This window comes from Lepisma saccharinum, chromosome 7 (assembly GCF_977018435.1).
Source record: "Lepisma saccharinum chromosome 7, izLepSacc3.1, whole genome shotgun sequence".
Lineage (NCBI taxonomy): Eukaryota > Metazoa > Arthropoda > Insecta > Zygentoma > Lepismatidae > Lepisma > Lepisma saccharinum.
The window spans coordinates 9751276-9772906 of NC_139235.1; the positions used below are offsets into that span (position 1 = coordinate 9751276).

General features: G+C 37.0%; 1 protein-coding gene across 2 annotated transcripts; it reads left to right on the top strand.

The window, feature by feature from the left end:
- Positions 1-1262: 1262 nt before the first annotated feature.
- On the top strand, positions 1263-17046 carry LOC145990132 (uncharacterized). 2 transcript variants are annotated; one of them, XM_083125793.1, is made up of 5 exons: positions 1263-1356; positions 7649-7771; positions 8197-8338; positions 9255-9392; positions 16648-17046. In XM_083125793.1, exons 2-5 carry the CDS (start codon positions 7649-7651, stop codon positions 16989-16991), a joined length of 747 nt encoding a protein of 248 aa, XP_082981919.1. In that variant the 5' UTR covers positions 1263-1356; the 3' UTR covers positions 16992-17046. The 2 variants fall into 2 exon arrangements, with proteins under 2 accessions (XP_082981919.1, XP_082981920.1); XM_083125794.1 differs by having other exon boundaries at positions 16663-17046.
- The last annotated feature ends 4585 nt before the right edge of the window (positions 17047-21631 follow it).

Here is a 21631-nt window from a genome sequence, read left to right on the forward strand (position 1 = left end):
ACTGAGAAGATAACACATATTTTAATATGGTAACATCATTACGCAGATTGTTCTCTTGTCAGTTTAGTGCCTGAGATCTAGCCTGGGTGTTATTGTGGAAGTCCCCTTCTCAATTTCATCTCACCATCACTTATCCTCATTGTTGTAATTACAAGAAAGTGACAGAAAAGACACATAACACAACAAATACTAATCGTCTTCATTCTTTGTAGCACCTGATATGAGCCCTCCAAACATTATCTGTACTGTATACTGGGCAAAATCACATTGAATTTAACAAATCAAATATACAAGAGGTATCAGACTTGAGCAACAGGTATCATCGAAATTTTAAGAAAAATTTACTAAAAACGTTACCCCCATAATGACAGTCTCTTTAGAGTTCAATGATGAATAAAAACCATTATTCAATACTTTCAAAATTCAGAACTGTTACCAACATTGAATTTAAGTTACGAAAACGCACCTAACTTTACAACACAGACATGTCAAAACATATGTTTAGCGTTATGTCTCTCTCTCTCTCTCTAAAGTCATGCAAATTAAAATGCAACCACGACAGCATGTAATATCTTACACAATAAATGATTATACCTCAAACGCGGAACTCGTTTCTCAAGACCGTTTGCATTAGGAAATGCATAGAACATGTTTTCTTTGACTGTCACATCATCAATAGACAAGGTGAACGGAAAATTGCAGAGCAGGTAACAGAGAAGATACAGTTACGTATAACTATTCGCATGGATCTTGATACTTTCCCTAAAACTTAACACAAAACATATGCCAGCAAATTTCTTAAAAGTGATGTAGTAGATTAGTAAATGTATAATGTCTTGTTATACTGGAATTATGAATATGTTGTATAATGCGTTGAGTACTTACCCTTGTTATTTTACAGTTTCGTTGTTTATTTTTAGTAGAACAGACCAGGAAGACATGCCATTGGGATTTTGCAGTGTTGGCAACACAGATGTAAATGAAAGAAGCAGGTGTGGACAAATAGCATAAATCTGTCTGTCACCATTTCTCTCATTACGGACTCGTTCACTATCTTCTGGCGAAGAAAAGTACTTTTAGATGCATTAGGATGGAACAGATTCAAAACACAGATACTCTGGTATGTATATAATGATTTTTGAGAGCAACAAAACTTTAATAAATGATTATTTCGTAGCTACCCCACTCATGGGCAAACTGAAGATTATTTAGAACAGGGGCTTGTTGCAAATTTCTACAGCGTGAAATGCTTTACTCTACAGCCTACTCCACAGCTGTGACAAGCAGATAAGCACTTTTTTAAAAAAAATATAGAAAAGAACACTTGTTATACCGTGGAAACTGTTGTTCTCCAAGGTACAGTTTTAGTATTTTTAATGAAATAGAGCATTAAATTAGCATAAGTTAGTTAATGGAATTTTCACGTGCATCGACAAATTTGATAGTGCAAATGTTTGATGTGCATGTTGTATAATTGCTACCCAAGGCATGCATTACAAGTTGGAACCAAAGTATTGGCATTCATATAATATAAAATGAATGTGTTTGTCAATTTGCCCGTAAAATAAAAATTATCAAGACCGGTATACCATGGAATTAACCTTGGTATACTCTACATAAGTGCAAGGATACGTTCCCTGGTGACGCTATATAAAGTACAACAAAAATAAAATTGAGTTTCTGTAGACTTTTGAAAGGTCGTGGAAGTGTTTTCTCCCTTCGTTCAACTTATTCGGCCGGTTTGGTAATATTTCAGTAACCACCAAACTTCTCTAATTCCTTTATTTTCTTATTTTTCACAATTTACGTATTCTGCATTCCTAAGGATTCTTGAAGGTGGCATGTCGTTTTTTCCACGCAAATAATCTCAATTTTAGACATATAGAGTAATTTTGGTACTATTATCGTATGAGGGAAACACCTACGAATCATATATTTCGGACTTCTTTACATTGCTAACGTGTTATTTTCGAATGTGGAACATTTCCTAAAGTGAAATAATGCATATCAATGTCTATTTCTTAGATTGACGAGTACTTACTGTTACTTGTTGTTTCGAATCTGTAACACATTATGGCCGTGATAGCGTACTGGTTTAGGGGGCGTTCTGAGAGTGTTTTGTCGATTTATGCAGTGCTGCAACCTCGTTCACCGGAAAATATCTACTTTCGTGCCCGGATTTGAAATTATGCTAATACCTCGCAAAACATTTACGTTAGCTCCACAAACCATTGACGTTAGCCCCAAAAACCATTGACGTTAGCCCCAAAAACCATTTTCCATAAGATTAGGTTAAGTTAGGTTAGGCAAGCATAGTTAAAAAATAAAAATTAAAAATACTCGACACGTCATGTTCTAGTGAAAACATGGCGAGGCTGAAACACTGGCTACGGGGTTGCATCATCTTAACACACGGAACATTGCACTCTCGTGCAGAAAGCAAATGGCGGGAGCAGAAACAGCGTGTCGGACAGACATTTTCGCAGAAAACAACATGCATTCACATTAAAATGGATCAAATCTACATTCAGGAACTTCCACAATGCTACAGAAAATGATTTCCGTAATTACTTTCTCCTGTAAATTTGAAGGAATCCGATTCCCTCATACAATAATGATACCGTAATTTTTTTATGTTCGCTTTCGCTTGCGTTACATGCAATATGACTGAGAAATCTTGACTAGCGTTGTCGATGATCTGTGGTTATGCGGTGTTACAACCTCCTTCATCGAAAAATACCTAGTTTCGTGTTACTGATTTTGTATTTTTTTCCAGGTTCGAAAAACCCCACGAACCATGCATGGATAGCCCCACGAACCATTCATGCATAGCCCCACGAACCATTCATAAATAGCCCCACGAACCATTTCCGGTAAGGTTAGGTTAGGTAGGGTCACGTATGTGTTACAATGGTGAAAAATTGGTTTCGAAAAAAATATGCATAGCCCCACAAACCAGTTGCGGAAACTTTCCTTCTTCAGTTACAAAAACACATGTTTGGAAACACTGACCGGGATTACGTTATCACACACAGGCTACATCCACCTGGAAGTAAATGGATGCAACAGCTTTCGTGCATGGGTCACACATTTATATCGAAAAATAGATGATTTACCGGCAAAATTCAATGAACCATGGGAGAAAACACTTTCCCGAACTTCCACAATTATAAATAAACTGCATTCGGTAAGTAATTTCTCCTGTAAAATTGAAGAAATACGTTTTGTGGATACGAAAATTTTACCGGTAAATCATGTATTTTTCGACATTAATGTCTCTCTGATGCACAAAAGCTCTTCCCGCCATTCGACTACGTGAACCAAATGTTCCGTGCGTTCTATGACGTAAACCCCGGTCAGTGTTTCCAAACTCGCCATTGTTTTGCCAGAACATGACAATTTTAACTGTTTGCCTAACCTCACAGAATCTAACCTAACCTTGTGTGCATGGTTCGTGGGGCCATTTGGGTAGAACTTTCGTATCCGCAAAACGTATTTCTTCAATTTTACAGGAGAATGTACTTACCAAACTGACCTTCCGTACATTTTTGTAAGGTCGTGGAAGTGTTTCTTCCCATCGCTTAATTTATTTAGCCGGTAAATCATGTATTTTTGAAGCTTAATGTCTCTCCAATGCACGAAAGCTGTTGCCTCTATGTCCTTCCACTATGTGAATCAAATGTTGTGCGTTCCATGATGTAACCCACAGTCAGTGTTTCCAACCACACCGTTGTTTTCCAAGAACATGACAATTTTAACTGTTTGCCTAACCGAACCTAACCTAACCTTGCCGTACATGGTTCGTGGGGCTATTTATGAATGGATCGTGGGGCTATCCGTGAATGGTTTGTGTAGCTATCTGTGTATAGTTCATGGGGCTATCCATGAATGGTTCGTGGGGCTATCCGTGCATGGTTCGTGGGGCTATCCGTGCATGGTTCGTGGGGCTATCCGTGAATGGTTCTTGGGGTTTTCGAATCTGAAAAAAAAAACAAAATCAGTAACACGAAAGTAGGAATTTTTTGATGAAGAAGGTTGCAACACTGCATAACCACTGATCATGGACAACACTAGTCAAGATTTCTACGCCCTAATTGTGTGTAAAGCAAGTGAAAACGAACAAATAAGATTTACTCGATATGTTGAAAATTGAGATTATTTGCGTGAAAAAACCAAATGGCACCTTCAAGTATCCTTAGGAATGCAGAATACGTAACTACCAATGTGAAAAAGAAGAAAATAAAGGAATTTCAGATGTTTGGCAGTTACTGAAATTTTACCGTTTTTCTCCCTTCGTTCAACTTATTCGGCCAGTAAATCATGTATTTTTCGACATTAATGTCTCTCCGATGCGCCAAAGCTCTTGCCTCCATTACATTTGACTAAGTGAACCAAATGTTCCGTGCGTTCGAGGACGTAACCCCCGGTCCGTGTTTCCAAACTCGCCATTGTTTGCCAGAACATGACAATTTTAACTATGTTTGCCTAACCTCACAGAAAGTAGGTATTTTTCGGTGAAGAAGGTTGCAACACTGCAAACCCACTGATAATCGACAACGCTTATCAAGATTTCTCCCCCATATTGTGTGTGAGACTCCGCCATATTGTGTGTGAGGAATGAACAATAACTCGATATGTGGAAAATTGAAGCTATTTTCGTAAAAAAAAGCGAAATCCCACCTTAAACAATGTTTCGCAATGCATAATAGGTAAGTACGAATGTAAAAAATTATGAAATGAATGTGTTTTCCCTATACCATACTGTTACGCCATAATAATATGTCGAATTTTTGTAAATCAATATATTATTTACTGGCATACGCAGAGGGGCTGATGGGACTGCAGCCCCTTCCGAAAATTTTGAGGAAATCAACATTTTCGGTAAATTGAGTGCAAAATGCATGGAAAGGTAAATGCAAATGGTAAAGGTTCGGATTGTTTTATGATTTTTTCAAATTTTCCTAGCAGGAAGACTAATTATCGTAGAATTTTGGCAATCATTGTCACACGAAATTTGAACCTTCCTTAAAAGTAATGAGGTTCTTCATTTTTACAGAAGAAACTACGTAATGTTCTTGGGGCTATCATCAATGGTTAACTATATTTGTATTTTTTGGGCGAAGAAGGTTGGAAACACTGCATATCCAATTAAAATCGACAAAACAAAAGCACGACGCGCAATGATCTACGAAGGTGTACGCGCCATATTGTGTCTTACGCAAGCGAAAAAACCAGTACTCGTAATGTCAAACAATGAAATTACTTTCATGAAAAAAACGTAAGGACACCTTAAAGAATGTTCCACGAAGCAGATAGGTAAGTAGGAATGTTAAAAATGACTGGTAACAGTTCCGTATATCGGAGACATATTTCTTTATTTTTACAGAAGAAACTACTTACGGAAATGGGTTTCTCTAAGGTTTCCAACGTTTGTTGAGGTATTTTCTGTCATCGTGGAATCTATCTAACCGGGAAATAATGTATTTTTCAAGAGAAATATCTCACCGATGGACAAGTGCCATTGCTTTCACTACGTGAACCGGATGCTGCATACGTTTGATGACGTAATCCCCTGTCAGTGTTTCCAACCCCATTTATTTAACTATGCTTGCCTAACCTAACCTTATCGGACATGAACACAATAGTAGGTATTTTTCAGTGAAGAAGGTTGGAAACACTGCATACATACAACGGTAGTCAACCTGTGCCCGCCATATTGTGTGTTATAGAAGCGAAAAAAGGAATAACAAAAACTACTGAAAAATTGTGTTTGTTTTCGTGAAAAAAGCATAATGGCACCTTGAACTATGTTCCGCAATACACAATTAGTAAGTACGAACCATGCGAAACACAAAATATCCGATTTTAATGTGTCTCCGATATAACGAACTGTTACCTGAAAATAGCTATTTATGTTGAAAAAGAACAACTTAGAAATTCTCCTACGCAAGCATGCACACTTCCCATAGACAATATGTTTTCCTTTGACAAGCTACAGTAAGTATCGTAGACTAGTGGGAATTAATGTAGAAGTAAATCGGAGCCTTAGTAGAATGCATGTAGGGACTTTATTTTAATCCCCTGCCTAACCTAACTTTGAAAGCATATATTGAACAAAATCTTAAGTAATCGCTAGAGCCCGGAAGTTTGGCAAAATGCATCTTTTTATCTACTGCATATATTGATAAAATTTTTCCGGATATACGTTTCTTATGTTGTTTCGAATGTTTTGGAAGCCTTTTCATTTTGCCTATTTTGCCTATTTGGGACCCCACTGCCTATTTTTAATTATAATACCTTTTTTAATTAAATTTGGCATTTTTTTTAAAAAAAAATGTGTATATATATTATTTTTCTCCCAAAAAACGTTGTTGGCATTTATTTTTCTTCCGTTTATTATGTGAATAATTTTCGCCTTATTTAAGTAATATTGAACTCACGGATGTTTCAACATTGCTGAAGGAGAAAAGTGTGAGGAAAAAGTATTTCATGCTGAGTCAGGATATTGCCTTTCGGTTAACATTTCTTGTGCATGATTGACTGCTGAAGTGGACAGGTTGATTTCGAACACAAAGAAAATATTTCTGAAATCTCCCTCTCGAACCCGAAAATTTCAGGAAGTTGCGATTGAGCTTAGTTTACCTCAGCAACCAGTCTTGACGAGATAGGGAACCTGGATATCAGCAGCTATATATTATGCTAACAACCTTCAAAAAATCAGTGAAGTGAAAAAACTCCTGTGCTATTCAAGTTTACTTTTGCACATTATGGTGCATTGCCAGAGACAATTACAATTATAGCATCCATGAAAATCTTCGAGGAATCTATGCAGCAGATGATGGAAGTGCCAGGAGAAAAGGGGTCAGCTGTTGCGGAAAAGTGCTAACGGGTAGTGAGTGCAAATGAGGACTTGAAACAATTGAAAACAATTTGTGATATTCTAAAAGGTGAAAATGCTGTTACCAAAATGAGTCCAGCTACATTAGCTTGTTATATGTATGCTCCTATAACTTCTGTCGAAGTAGAAAGATCATTTTCTATTATGAAAAACATTCTCTCTGACAGACGACTATCAATGAATGTTTAGAACTTAAAAAGCACCTTGTAGTTGTGTGCAATCAAGACGGAGAAAATTGAAATGCTCTTCCCAATTCAGATTTTAACATTTTGCTAGAAATTATAGATAAAAGTAAGCGACTTCTAAATGTGCCTTTTTTCGGTTTATTTTGCCTTTTTTTTCATTTTTAGTGCCTATTTACCACATTATAAATGCCTTTTTGCCTGCCTATTTTAACAAAAATAAATGCCTGAACTTCCGGGCTGTAGTAATCGCTAAAACTCCACAGTATGTATTAACAGAAGTAAATCAAAATCGAACCATGTTAAAATTGAATTCGTAGCATGATGAATAAAACAAAAGGAACTATAAAATAACCCCCGATTGTTATTTTTGAGTGTGGAAAGTTCTAATCAGTCCCGATCAGCCTATCTGTGCATAAAGTTGAGTTAAAACGAAATTTAAAACACTATTGTTAATATGTCCTTGATAGAGCAGTACTATTGTCCGAAATTCTTTCATTAATTTTATAAGCCCTGTGTGTGTTTGTGTGAACACTTATGTACATTTTTTTCTCTCCCTTTCTGTTAGATGGTACAACAAAACAAAGAAATACAAGATGGAAACTTTGTTGTTGAAACTAGCGTGCCTCTTTTAAATACCGAGGATGTGACTGAAGACAATGAGTTTTGGCTTGTGCAATGTCCAAAGAATGTGAGTATGCCTTTTCTATCTTCTATCTGGTACTGATTGATTGGTTTGGTTTTTAGTCCACTTTATGCACAGTAAGGCTAATCGGGACTGGACCTACAGTTTAAAGTGGGATCCGAACCACTATGTGCCTCCGCCGGGTATCGAACCCGAGACCCCTTGATTACAAGGCAACGACGCTACCACTGCGCGATCGGGGAGGCCCTATCTATCTGGTACTGATTCTGCCTTGGAATCAAATTGTCATGAAGGGGTCAAATTTCAAATAATAATGAATCTATGGTGTACGTATAAGTGAACATGATCTGCTAGCTGACTGAGGTGCCACTACATTTGTGACCAATTTCACTGTGGCATTGTTATGCAGCATTTCATTTACATAAAATATATTTCATTCTAATTTAAACTTTGTATTATTTTCATTACAGATAGATCCAAATGTTTTTGTTGGGCATGAGATAGAAGAACTTATGTATAACTCTGATAAATATGAACTAGTTTCTCATTCAGCAGGTCAAAATAATTTGCCATGTATAATGAAGGGCGATGATGATGAAACATTTGAGCTAGGTATGTATTTAGTCTTTTTTGTCCCTCTCCATTTATTCCCTATCTTTGTTTATTGATGGTTGCCCGATATTTAAATATTCTGGTATCCATGAAGAGAAGCAAAAAGAAAAAAAAAACAAGTCCCTTAACTTATTTAAAAATCTGGTTTGCACATAGAACCTGAAATTAAGCTTTGAAAGTTTATAACACAAAATAGAAGTGATGTAGGGATGACTAGTAAGAAATTTTTGCAGATACAATACCATCAGCCTGATGTGAAATTACAAATGTTCCTTGAAGAACCTAATTTTTTTTATCTCATTAATTAATGAATATAACCAGGTGGCTGTAGTGGACTTTGCTTTGAAACACCTCTACACATTTACCACCTGATATTTTTATGGAATATCTGTCACATAACATCTGGAAAATTTTATGGCACTGTTTCAGTAGTACTGTAGTATTATACGGACTACCTCCAATTAGTATGCTATACGTACCTAACTTTCATATGTAATTAGTACACCATAAGAACCTAACCTAACTAATTAGATATGAAGGTTAGGTTAGGTACGTACAGCGTACTGATTGGAGGTAGTCTGTATAATACTAAAGTACCGTTTGAATGCATGTTTTTCAGAACTTGCAAAGGCTATATTTTTTTCACTCTGGAAAAGCAGCAAAAGCACAATTTGTTCTTTGACATAAATATTTTTACCAAAACATGTGCATACTACGAAAAAACTGTTCACATATTCATAACTACATACAGAGCTATTTTCCTTGCTGATGATTACCTGAGAAAGAGTTGAAAGCTTGGAGCTAAGTTTTTAATTTGTTTTGTGCTGTGCTTTGGATTTCATAATGATTCATTCAATTTTTTAAAAAAGTTAAGTTGATTTAACAAATTTTAAAAAGATGTAATTCTTCTTTCAAGTTCTCCTACCTGTTGAGGGCCAAGTTTGTGTATCAGAAGTAGTGGCTCCGCCTGACAATCGTCTCGAAGAGTTGCCTCAGCCTAAAAGGACTCCTTTCCCAGAAGACCTGAGGATCCGGCATCCATTGTTTGGGAGAGGTATGTTGGGGAGAAAAAGAGGAAAATACAATTTCTATCATAGGCAAGAACAGCATTTTGTGATTTATAGGGAACTCTTAACAGTTTCCCCTTTCACACAAGGAACTGAACGTGGTGGTGTGTCTTGCATTGTGCCCTTCCTCTTCCACGAAGCCAACCACTGGCAGTATGTTATCTATCTATCTATCTACCTACCTACTTATGAGGGACATTCAAGTTCAACCGGGAATTTTGATTTTTTTTATACGAGGGTCACTATTTATATTTTGAGCCTAACAATGAAAAAACAGGAATTTGGCATTGAAAACTGCTTTATTGTTTTTCGAAGTATTCTCCTTTATGGTCAATACACTTTTGCATTCGTTCAAACCATTTGTCAAAGAAGTTTTTCCAATCTTCTTGAGACACCTCCATAATATGGTTTTTGAACGCATCAACGGCGTCTTCCGCCGACGAAAATCGTTGTCCATGCAATTTATTCTTGACATTCGGGAACAAAAAGAAGTCATTGGGTGCCAAATCAGGACTGTACGGCGGATGACCCATCAATTCGATTTTTTGACTGTTCATAAAGTCTGTTGTTAGACGAGATGTGTGACAGCTGGCATTGTCTTGATGAAGAATGATCCGACGGCGTTTGTTTGTTTTCCGTATTTGACCGAAGACCTCTGGCAAACAAATTGTTGTGTACGATTCAGAGTTGACCGTTCTATGTTCCTCTAAAGGCACAGTTGCCACATGACCAGTTTTCCCGAAAAAACAGGCGACCATTTGTTTCGATGTGCTTCAAGCGCGAACAACTTTTGTTGGATTGGGTTCATCTTGAAACACCCATACAGTCGACTGCTGTTGGATCCAACGAGAACATACCTTTCTCACAGCTAAATGATCATGTAATATTTTATATATGCTGGTGGAACTAATGCCTATGGTTGCCTCAATCTCACAGTATGTCACATGGCGATCTTGCAGTATTAGGTTTTGCACAGCATCAATGTTTTCTTGAACAACAACTGATTTTGGACGACCTTCGCGAATCTCGTCAGTGAGCGAATGGCGACCACGATTAAATTCGTTATACCAGCGTTTCACAGTGGCAAAGTATGGGGCTTCATCGCCAAATGTGGAAGTAAGTTGATCGATGCACTCTTGTCTTGATAATCCACGTCGAAAATCGTAAAAAATCATCGCACGAAAATGTTCACGAGTTAATTTGATTTTATTGTTGTCGCGCAATCTCCAAGGCAACATAAACAACACAAATCAAGCTATTGACAAAACATTTGAAGTACGTTATGGTCAATAATGCCAGACGATTCCATGCAAACGTCAAATCGCGCCTAACTTCAGTCAGTGTTGCCAAGGCTCAAAATATAAATAGTGGCCCTCGTAATGATTGAACATATTTGGACGGAAAGAAAAGATTTTTATGTCTCGATGTAATCCTGTACACTAACGTATCTACCAGTGTTTCACTAGTGCTTGGATACCAGCAACATAGAAAGATTTCTCAGTACCTCGGAGCCATGATTGGAATTCTTGTTTCACCTCTTCATCACTGCAGAAATGCTGGCCTGGGCAGGGGAGGGCAGTTACTGTCAAGACTAGTTCCTGTAGTATGTAGAACAGCCACAGGCTGAACCTCGCCCTTTAATAAAGGAGAATTGAATTGAATTGAAATGAAATCACATGGTGGGCAATAGTGTGCTGGAGTGAGAGGATTCTGCTCAAGTGCTAAATAGTTTGCATGGACGATGCTAGATAGCATATTGAATCAGTAGCTTCTTCACTCAAGCGAATAATGCTCGAACAGGCAAAACGACTGGTATATGCTCGAATAGGGTGACCAGACACATACATGTAAAAAAAAGAGGACAGAGGATGGTGAAAAAGGAGGACAAAGTCATAGAAAAGAGACACCACAAAAAATGGCAACTCATTTGGCATTACTCATAATTTAATCAATATAAAAGAAACCTACCAAGACTTTGCTCACATATAATTCTGATGATTTTCTAAATAATTTCCTCTTACCTTTAAGCAACGAAAGCAATCTCTTAATCTATTATTTAACACATGACAATCATAACTAAGAATATCTATAGTTTGAAGCACAGAATTTTTCATTTTTACAATTCTTGGGTATTAGAATACAATATCACCATAAGTGAATGCAAATGTAACAAGTAAGCTTTGCTTTAACTAATTTCCAAAAACAGAATTTAAATTTTAGGTAGTTTAGATAGGATCAAAAAATATGATTTTAATGCCAGGAACAATTCTACCACTCTTTCAACAGCAGGGGAAAGTGACAGCCACTTTACACTTTACCTCATATTCGTTTCTTCCACCTTTTAAATCCTGGATATTTTCTTGCAAGATAATTGTTGAATTTACACTTTCGCTTCATTATTTCATAAAAGTAAATGTGATGTAATAATCAAAATTCTCACTTTGCGTTTCTGTATCGCATATGTATGACTCGAAAATGAACTGGCAGACCTCTGTGGCAGAGTGGTTAGCACACCGTGTCACAATGTCAGGTCCCGGGTTCGAATCAATCCCAGCCTCGGCATGGCTGTTCTTTGTGAGTGTCCCTTCATTAAAATCATCATATCATCGCTCATCCTCATCGTCACGATTAGTGGCAGAAAAAAGTGAATTAAAATAAACCATATCAGTCAATCAAAAAGGAACTGCTCAAATTAAATGTTTCACAAGTCTCAGATTGTGAAGCAACTAATGACTAGGGGTGTGCGGGACAGAACTTTTTTGGTTGGGATGGGGAATTTTTTTAAATCCCGACATTCGGGATGGGTAAAATCTGCAATTTCGCAACCAAGCTGGGAAATTTTCAGGAACGGGAAATGATAAAAATTTCCCGATGCTGTGGAAATCGCGAATTTTACGTCATTTCCTTTTTTCCCCCCATTTCTGAGAAATGTCAAGACACTTACAATGCAGAAAACATCAAGAACTAACCACTTTTTAAAATGACCATTTGGAAGTTCTGAACTGCTCGGGATCCCGAAATTTCTGGAAATCATTTCCTGAAGTCTGGATTGAGACGTTAATTTTTTTTACAGACTTTTCTGGATTCAGTTGGGAAAGTGATCATGTTCAGCTCCCAGATGCTAGGTGAGCATTGCTCTAATATTTAACGTGATGTGAATATCATTATGCCTGGAAGCATTCTCTATGCAGAACATTTGCTATGGTCGATGCTATACTTTTTCTAAAAAGGAGGACATTTACGAATTTCTAAAAAAAACAACCCGGACGCCGGACAGATACCTAAAAAGGAGGACGTCTGCTCACCCTATGCTCGAAGCCCAGTAGTACATGTATAACCGTAATTTATCTGTGGTAGTGGGTTCTCAAATATGGATCGTTAGGTGAAAGATGCAGTGAAATTGAAACTTAAGTAAAAATAGTGATATATGAAAATGAAACATGATTGTGGGTTGAAACTGCCAGGATGGGTGTTTTACATATGTGTCTACGATTGTTGTCGCATTAAAATTATATTCCATTGTAAATGCCCGAGTGTGGGAAACTTGAACGGGTATGAGTTAGCAAAAGTGATTCCAAGCAGTACTCTAGTGGGCAGTATGCAGGCATGCACTGTCTTGCAGAAACAGAATACCTTTAGTGATGAAACCAGGTTGCTTTTTTTTTTTTTTTTTATTCAGAACCTAACCATTTTAAATATTCTTTACGCCACTGACTAGAAGTTGGCAAATTTTCAAGGTGTTCCACTTATCGAATGTTCACTGGAACATATGTACTCTTACAGGCTTATCTACCATCTCGTTTAACAAGTGACTCACTTTGCCAGCGATGCTAGTGCTCCATGCGGTAATGGGATACACTTGTCTCTTGTAAGTAAAGTGGGTGTGTTTCGTTATTCTGAAAAAAGTCTTAGCTTGACTTGAGCAGTCCTTGTATATAGATAGATATAGCAAAAGATATAAATGCCAAAGACCCAATTTTGATACCAACCCTTGAACACTGTAACAATTAGATGTTCAGAATATGGAATGAAATGTAAGCATTCCATTGCAATTATACCACATCAATTTACTACCATTTTCCTTTAAAGCATTCATGTGATTACATCGGGATATTACAGTAGCTGCCATTTTTCCATGTAATACTGGTTCAAAATAACTTTGAATGTTGTATAATTTCCAGACTACTATAAAATATGTCCAATCAGTTTGTATTAGTTTCTTCATTCATGAAGATTCAAGTAACTAGCATGTGTATGAACACTGCTTAGTATCAGATATTAGAAAAAGAAACTTATTAATATATACATATCTACATGTTTGAATATTGAAGATACATGAATACTTGTAGTAAAAACATTACAATAGTTTATACTCAAAAGTAATTCATATTCTTTATAATCTGTTTTAAGGGGAAAATATCCAAGTACACAAATTCAAAAGACTAGGTAATGGCTGTGAGTGTGTTTGGCTTGCAAAAGTTGTAACACACTTCTTTCGTGAAACTATAGGGTGTTCCGTATAGGATGCCAAATTAGAAAATTAATTTCACATATATGTAAGCAGTAGCATCTTCCATTTACGTATGAAAGACAATGTCATGCATATGTCCACCCCTACCGAGTCCCTTTTCACAAAATTATTGATAACCCCCTCAAAGATGTCTGTCCCGATGCCTCCAATCACCCGTATGATTCACACTGAACCAGTTGACTAAAACTTCAACATTAGTCTGCGAACTGTAGACTCGTTAGGTCTAAAATTCCTTCCGAAAATCGTACGAAGTTTTCACACTGTCTACATTGCACTTTCACCACTTTGGTAAAATGTCTTCACAATGAGAACACATTGCTCAATCATAAACTGGTCCATATCGTAACCACAACAAACGAGTAAAAACAATTGAGGCTACATTAATCGGCATGACAACAGATCTGCCAACCTCTAAACAAAACAATAGCACTCGATTCAAATTCGGCATCCTATACGGAACACCCTAACAGTTGGGCTGAAAAGTTCGTAGGAGGAAAAAGTCACTGGGGGCCAGATCTGGAGAATATGGTGGATGGGGAAGCAATTTGTAGTCTAATTCATATAATTTTGCCATCGTTTTCATTGATTTGTGACACGGTGCATTGTCTCGATGAAACAGCACTTTTGATCGATTGTGAGCACGCGTGGCACCCATTTTGCACACAGCTTTCGCATGTTCAAATATTCATGCACAATATGTCCAACACGTTCCTTTGATATTTTTAAAGTCTCAGCTATCTCGATCAACTTCACTTTACGATCATTTAAAATTATTTTGTGGACTTTTTTGATGTTTTCGTCGGTAACAGCCTCTTTGGGGCGTCCACTGCGTGCATCGTCTTCGATGCTCATTTCGCCTCGTTTAAATTTAGCAAACCACTTCTCAACGGTTGATTTTCCTGGTGCAGAGTCCGAATAATGTTTATCAAGCCAAGCCTTGGCTTCAACAGTATTTTTTTTCGCCAAAAAGCAATGCTTTATTAACACACGAAATTCTTTTTTATCCATTTTTTCACAATAACAAAAGCTGCTTCACTCACAATGCTATATCTCACGAACTAATTATCCGGCAGCTGTGAAATTTATACACGTATCTTTTGAAGGTTAGTACTAAGTAAAAATCACATGGATTTAATTCTAGTAACGCCATCTATGAGTCAGCCTACGAACTTTTCAGCCCAACTGTTATATTTTGCATCTTGTTCTCTATTAATTTCAGTAGCCACTGCCACCATTCTCTCAGGTGCTTGTACTGTTACACCTGGTCCACACAGGCAGAAAGAATGATTAAAAAGTGCTTAACGTCTAAGCATTCTTTCCGCATTGTGTCCGTAAGGTAATGCAGAGAAAATGCTGACAGTCAGCGAAAACTGAAAATACGTAACTTTCAAGTGACAGCCAAATATATTTTGGTCAGGAATGTAAACATTTAAAAAATGATATTTTCACCAAAACAAAAAAGTTGATCCCCTTCCCTTTTTGGGAGATGGGGATGTCTTTTATGTCGGTGTATTTTGAGATATTTATTAGCAACCTTTTTTTTAATTACTCATCCGGAGTAATGTGTTTGCCTGCCGTGTGTTATGAACAAGCTCTCATACATGAGTCGTGACTTACCAACAAACAGATTTCCTCTCTGCATCTGAAAGCTGAAAAAAACGTTCCTGGACTGAAACTGGTTGCTACCATATTGAGCTGCATTATACCTATAGAATTGGCAAATCTACGGCCAGTGAGGTTGTCGGAACAGTTTGTCATGCAATATAGGACACACTACAGAGCCAGTGCTTTCCTCACCTCAACCAATGGAAGAGAGGTGGAATAATATTCCAAACGGCTTCGAAAATCATACTAATTTTCCACACTGCATAGGAGCAATAGACGGGAAGCATGTAGTGTGAATAAACCAAAGATGAGTGGTTCGTTGTACTACAACTACTGAAAGCTCTGCGAAGTTTGGTAACAAAGTACAGCAAATTTCATTCCACGCCGAATCTTTTCTGTTTCTGTCTTTACATTCCTCACACCAAATATCCCAAATACATGGCCTCTTTTCCACTTCCATAATAAATACTTCTGTGTTTCATTTATCTATATCTAGATCACCCATCTTCACTTGCAAAAACAATGTTTATCAGAAACACAACGCTAGAACTCAGCACCACGTGGTGTGAAACAATGCACAAAGCACGTGACGTGATCATTCAGCCCAGCAGATGTTCCACTCGTGTGGACTATACCATAAGACACAATAGAAATAGCAGTCACCCCAGTCTTCGTTCCGCACTTTGTCTGCTATGGGCGATGCTTACGGAATGCAGCAGACGTTCAGCATCCGCAGGCTGGTCAGTCCGTGTGGCCGATCCTATTACTTCCTTCAGCCATAACAACCAATGCTTAAAGAGTGATGAAACGCTAAGCATTCTTTAAGCATTTTTTCGGCCCGTGTGGACCGGGGCTTAATCACCAAGCAATGGCAGCAGTGGGCACCAAAATTCAACATATATATAAAAAAAAAAAAGTTTTGCAGGTGAGTGAGTACTTTCTTACCATTCACCAAAACATAACTTAATACTACTAGCGGATTCTTAACTGGAGTAGTGAATGCCTAAGAAATTATATTTCAAGGAAACCACAAATATTCTAAGATAATCATTATGTTTGAGTTGCATGCATGAACAGTTTTCACATTCCATAATAATTATTTGTAGAAATCGCCCTTTCAGATTATGAATCCAAGATTATCGTCAAGGATACTTTGCCATCACCACACAAGAAGAAGAAAAAGAAGAAAGGGAAGGAGAAAGAGAAAAGGGATTCCAGCTCTTACTGTTTCAATGAGGATGAAATTACTGACGACAGCTTTCAAACAGAGAGGAAAAAGAAGAAACACAAGCACAGTAGTTCATTCACAGAAGATACTCAGCACAGTAGTTCATTCACAGAGGATGTGAAATCTCACAAGAGAAAACGTCATGAAAAAAGTCAAGATTATGAAGAGGAGGACACTACCTACATACACCACAAGAAAAAGAGAAAGAAAGAAGCATATTAGTGATTGCTATGCATAATTTGTAAATATCTTTTGAATAAAAAATTCTGAAAATCTTTAGGATGTTTATATGTAGATGGAAAAGCAGAGAAATTTTTAACTTCTATTTTTGCTTACAGCTTACATGAACTTAACTAATGCATTTGATTTTTACTTAGCATTGCTTTTCTGCCACTTTTTGTTAATCGCGATGATGAGGATGAGTGATAATGATATGAAACTGATGCATGGACACTAACAAAGATGCCCAGGTTTGGATTCGAATCGGGAACCCCTGGTGTCAGTATGAACTAATGAAGAATACAGGGAAATATTCCTGTTCCATTTTGTGAACAATTTATAGATCAGTTTACATTCCTTCCTATTTTCCTTTGATGTCACACTTGCACAGTATCTAACGGATCAACAACCAATTATCTCTGATATTTTTTTAAAAAAATAAGCAGTTAACCTGTAAGGCTTGACTTAATTCCTGTTGTTCCCTGTGGAACATGGGACATCAACAAAGCATCTCCACCTGGTCCTACTGACGGCAGTTCTCTTCACTGCATTCCAGCTCTTTCCTTCCTCCAATGCCCCAGCATGAACAGTTCTTTGCCACGTCTGTCTAGGCCTGCCTCTTTTCCTTCTTCCCTGCAGGTTCCAGTCTGCCTCTATCTCAACAGCCTCATTTTCCTTCCTCAACGTATGCCCTATCCAATTCCATTTTCGCAGCTTTATCTGTATGGACACCTCGGTTTCTCCAGTCTTTCTCTAAAGTTCTTTGGTTGTCATAGATATCTTCTTGTTTTTCCATACTGGATAGAGCCTCACAAAAGTGCCATTTGCTTTTTGGATACGTTGAGAATTATCCTGTGCAGCCCCTCCGTCTTTTGCCACCACACTACCCAGGTAAGTAAAGCTATCCACATTATCAATAATCTCTTCACCGATACTAAATGGGTCTGTTTTTATGGAGTTAATCCTCAGTGCCTTGGTCATCTTGGAGTTAAATCACAAGACCTACTTTTTTTTTACATTTTCTATCAAATCTGCTACTCTCCATTGCTCTTTAATTTTGCCTTAGAATATGCTGTTAGGAAGGTAAAAGAAACTAATGAAGGACTAGAATTAAACGGTGTGACTCAGTTGTTAGCATATGCAGATGATGTAGACTCATTAGGGGATGATATAAATACAATCAAGAATAATGGTAAAATATTTTTCAAAACTGCTAAAGAGATAGGTTTGGAAGTTAACAGAGAAAACTAAATATATGCTTACAGGTCGAAACCAAGTGTTAGGTAATAATCAAAATCTAATTATTGATAACTCGTTTGAACCAGATTACAAATTCAAATACTTAGGAGAAATATTAACATGTGAAAATTATATTAAAGAGGAAATAAAAAGTAGGCTTAATTCAGGAAATGCATGTTACTTCTCTCTTCATAAACTTTTGTCTTCTCGTTTAAAATCTAAGAAACTAAAAGTTAAAATATACAAAACAGTAATTTTGGCTGTAATATTATATGGATGTGAAACTTGGTCCCTTACATTGAAAGTATTTAAAAATAAGATCCTTAGGAAAATATTTGGACCTAAAAGGGATGAGGAGACAGGTGAGTGGAGAAGGTTACATAATTTAGAACTACATAATTTGTATTCATGTCCAGATATTATTAGAATGATTAAATCAAGAAGACTTAGGTGGGCAGGCCATGTGGCACGAATGGGAGAGGAAAGAGGAGTTTACAGGATTCTTGTTGGAAAACCTGATGGTAAGAGACCTGTAGGAAGACGAAGATGGAGGGACAACGTTGAGATAGACCTAAAGGAAATTGGTAGGGATGGAAAAGAGTATATGGATCTTGCTCAATATAGGGACAGATGGAAGGCCTGTGTTACTGCAGCCATCAACCTTCGGGTTTAAGAAGGCTAGAGAGTTAGTTAGTATCACCATGTGCTTCAGAAAAGAAGCACAAATCATCTGCAAAATGAAGGTCTTCTAGTCTGTTATTCAATCCCCATTTTTCCCTCTCATTACATTTTGCATCAATCACAATCTGGAACATTGTGGGTGATAATATACAACCTTGCCTCACTCCAGACTGCACATCTATTGGCTCACGCTTCCTTGCACATTGCCTTTCTGTTGACTGAGTCAAATGCTTTCTCAAAGTCAACAAAAACTGTATCGAGATGAGATGACCATTCTATACATTGCTCCAAAATTATCCACAAGGTGTTAATTTTATCAATACAAGAGCAATTTGGTCGAAACCCTACCTGTTCTCTTCAGAGTTTCAAAGTCTCAAGTTAACATGTTCCATAATTCTGTTTAGGATAACTCGAGTGAAGACCTTACTCGGAATGGAGAGAAGTGCTATACCTCTCCAGTTGTCACACTTTGATGTATCCCCCTTCTTCCAGTCCTTGGACATCTCTCCCTCTATCCATATCTTCTCAAATAAGGGCTGCAACAGATTTGCCGTGGTGTTTATGTCACTTTTCACCACTTCCGGTGGTGTGTTGTCAAAACCCTGCTGCTTTACCATTACATATCTCTTTCAGAGCAGGTTTAATTTCTCCTACTGTTGGAACATCAGTCCTAATTCTTACACTGGGGTCAACATCACCATCTTCCTGCTCAATCTGAGCATCCACAGAGCGATTAATAGCCCAGTCAATGAAGAACAAAAAAAATACCAATGTCTGAAATAATTCCGTAAAAGCTGAATTTTGGTCCATTGTTAGAACACTACTAGTAGTGCAAAGTCCCAAAAGTCCCTGTTCCTCCTTGCGGTGCTTTCCCCCAGCACCCCCCAAACATCAATTTCGCATACACTCAGTTATTGACCCATATCTCCATAACCAATGGTCGTAGGCAGGTAATCCTTTTTTAGTCTTAATTCTCATTAGATGGGCTACAAAAAAAAGATTGTTTAATTTTTCGATAATGTTGGTGATTTTGCTGAAATTAAAAAAAAAAAAATTCAAAAAGTGAATTTTTTCTAGTACTTTCTGAAGTTTTTGCCTTGTAACTTTTCAACCAATTAAATGACAAAAAAATGTTTTGAATAAAAGTTGTAGCCTAATTTATAAGCTTTAAAATGATATCAGTTTTAATATATTTTAATGAAACATGTGCCATAAAATGTGTCTCCAAATGGAGGACAGCACCAAAATCCAGCAGTTAAGTCTGGAATCCTTGACTTTTCGATAAAAGCATGAGATTTGGTAGAATCAATTAATATACCACTTAAGACATGTTCAGTCGAGTAGCCAAATGCTATCTTGAAAAGAGTCTGCCATATTGGATATTTTTTATTTGATATATCTCTGGAACGGTGGCACCTGTCAACTTCAGAATTTTTCAGAAATACTCAAAATAGTGTAAACTTTCATAATATAGCAATAAATTTATTTTTGAAAAAAAAATAGTGGTCTTGTAGAAAAACTCACTATAATACTTTGTGAATATCTCAGTTAAAAGTCTTAATAATTCTCGATCCATACAGTAGTATTGTATATTTGTTAACTTGACGAAATGTTTGTTAGAAGACTTTAGACGAACTAAACCCTTAAAATACTATTTTTTTTGTATTTATAAATTTACCTCAAATAACATTTTTAAGATAAATACAAGATATATAACCCAAGTTGATTTCTGAAAATATGAATGAGAGAAAGTCAAAATTGTATCCTTCACATTCGAATAATGTAGTGGAGGCAAGATTTTTCATTCAACACTTGAAACGTCCAGTCCAGTGTTAACTTGGCGTGTATTTTATGATTTCTCTCTAGTTATCACCAGTAAATACTTACATACATTGTCAGCCATTGACATATCCAAGGACCTCTGTCTCTCTCTACTCCTCTGTCAGAAATCAGCAGAGCTAGTTTAGAACAAAGGCACTTACAAAGATACCAACCCTATGGTTATAAGCGCTGGAGGCTCTTTCATGATACAGAAATGTTATTATTCTAATATCCTCATATTGACAAAAGTGGATCACAATATCCCATTCTAATCATGTCAAAACGAGTAAAAACAATTGGGATATTTCCAATAACTACACATTCCCGGATGGCCTTAACCTCAAAACACATTTCTATCCATGAACTTTTATCCTCTCGCATAATATCTATGAAACAAAGTTAAAATTAACCAAAAACAAAAGAAGACCAGTAATTTTGCCTGTAGTATTGTATGGATGTGAAGCTTGGTCCATTGCATTAAAAGAGGAACGTAAATTAAGAGTATTTGAACATAAAATCTTCAGAAAAATATTTGGACCTAAAAGGGATGAGGAGACAAGTGAGTGGAGATGGTTACATAATTTAGAATTGTGTAAGTTGTATTTATGTCCAGATACGTATTATTAGAATAATTAAATCAAGAAGACTTAGGTGGGCAGTTCACGTGAGACGAATTGGAGAGCAAAGAAGAGTTTACAGGATTCTTGTTGGGAAACCTGATGTTAAGAGACCTGTAGGAAGACCAAGACGAAGATGGAGGAATAACGATGAGATGAACCTAAAGGAAATCAGTCTGGATGGAAAACATTGGATTGATTTTGCCCAGGATAGGGACAGATGGAAGGCTTGTATCGCTGCAGCCATAAACATTCGGGTTTAGAAATGCTAGAAAGTGAGTGAGT

What these genes read in the sequence shown, in the direction of transcription:
- LOC145990132 (XM_083125793.1), top strand. Translation starts at nt 7,649, where the DNA reads ATGGTACAACAAAACAAAGAAATACAAGATGGAAACTTTGTTGTTGAA. An exon ending in TTGTGCAATGTCCAAAGAAT is followed by an intron (nt 7,772 to 8,196) that starts GTGAGTATGCCT and finishes TTTTCATTACAG; the next exon opens with ATAGATCCAAATGTTTTTGT. An exon ending in GCATCCATTGTTTGGGAGAG is followed by an intron (nt 9,393 to 16,647) that starts GTATGTTGGGGA and finishes AATTATTTGTAG; the next exon opens with AAATCGCCCTTTCAGATTAT.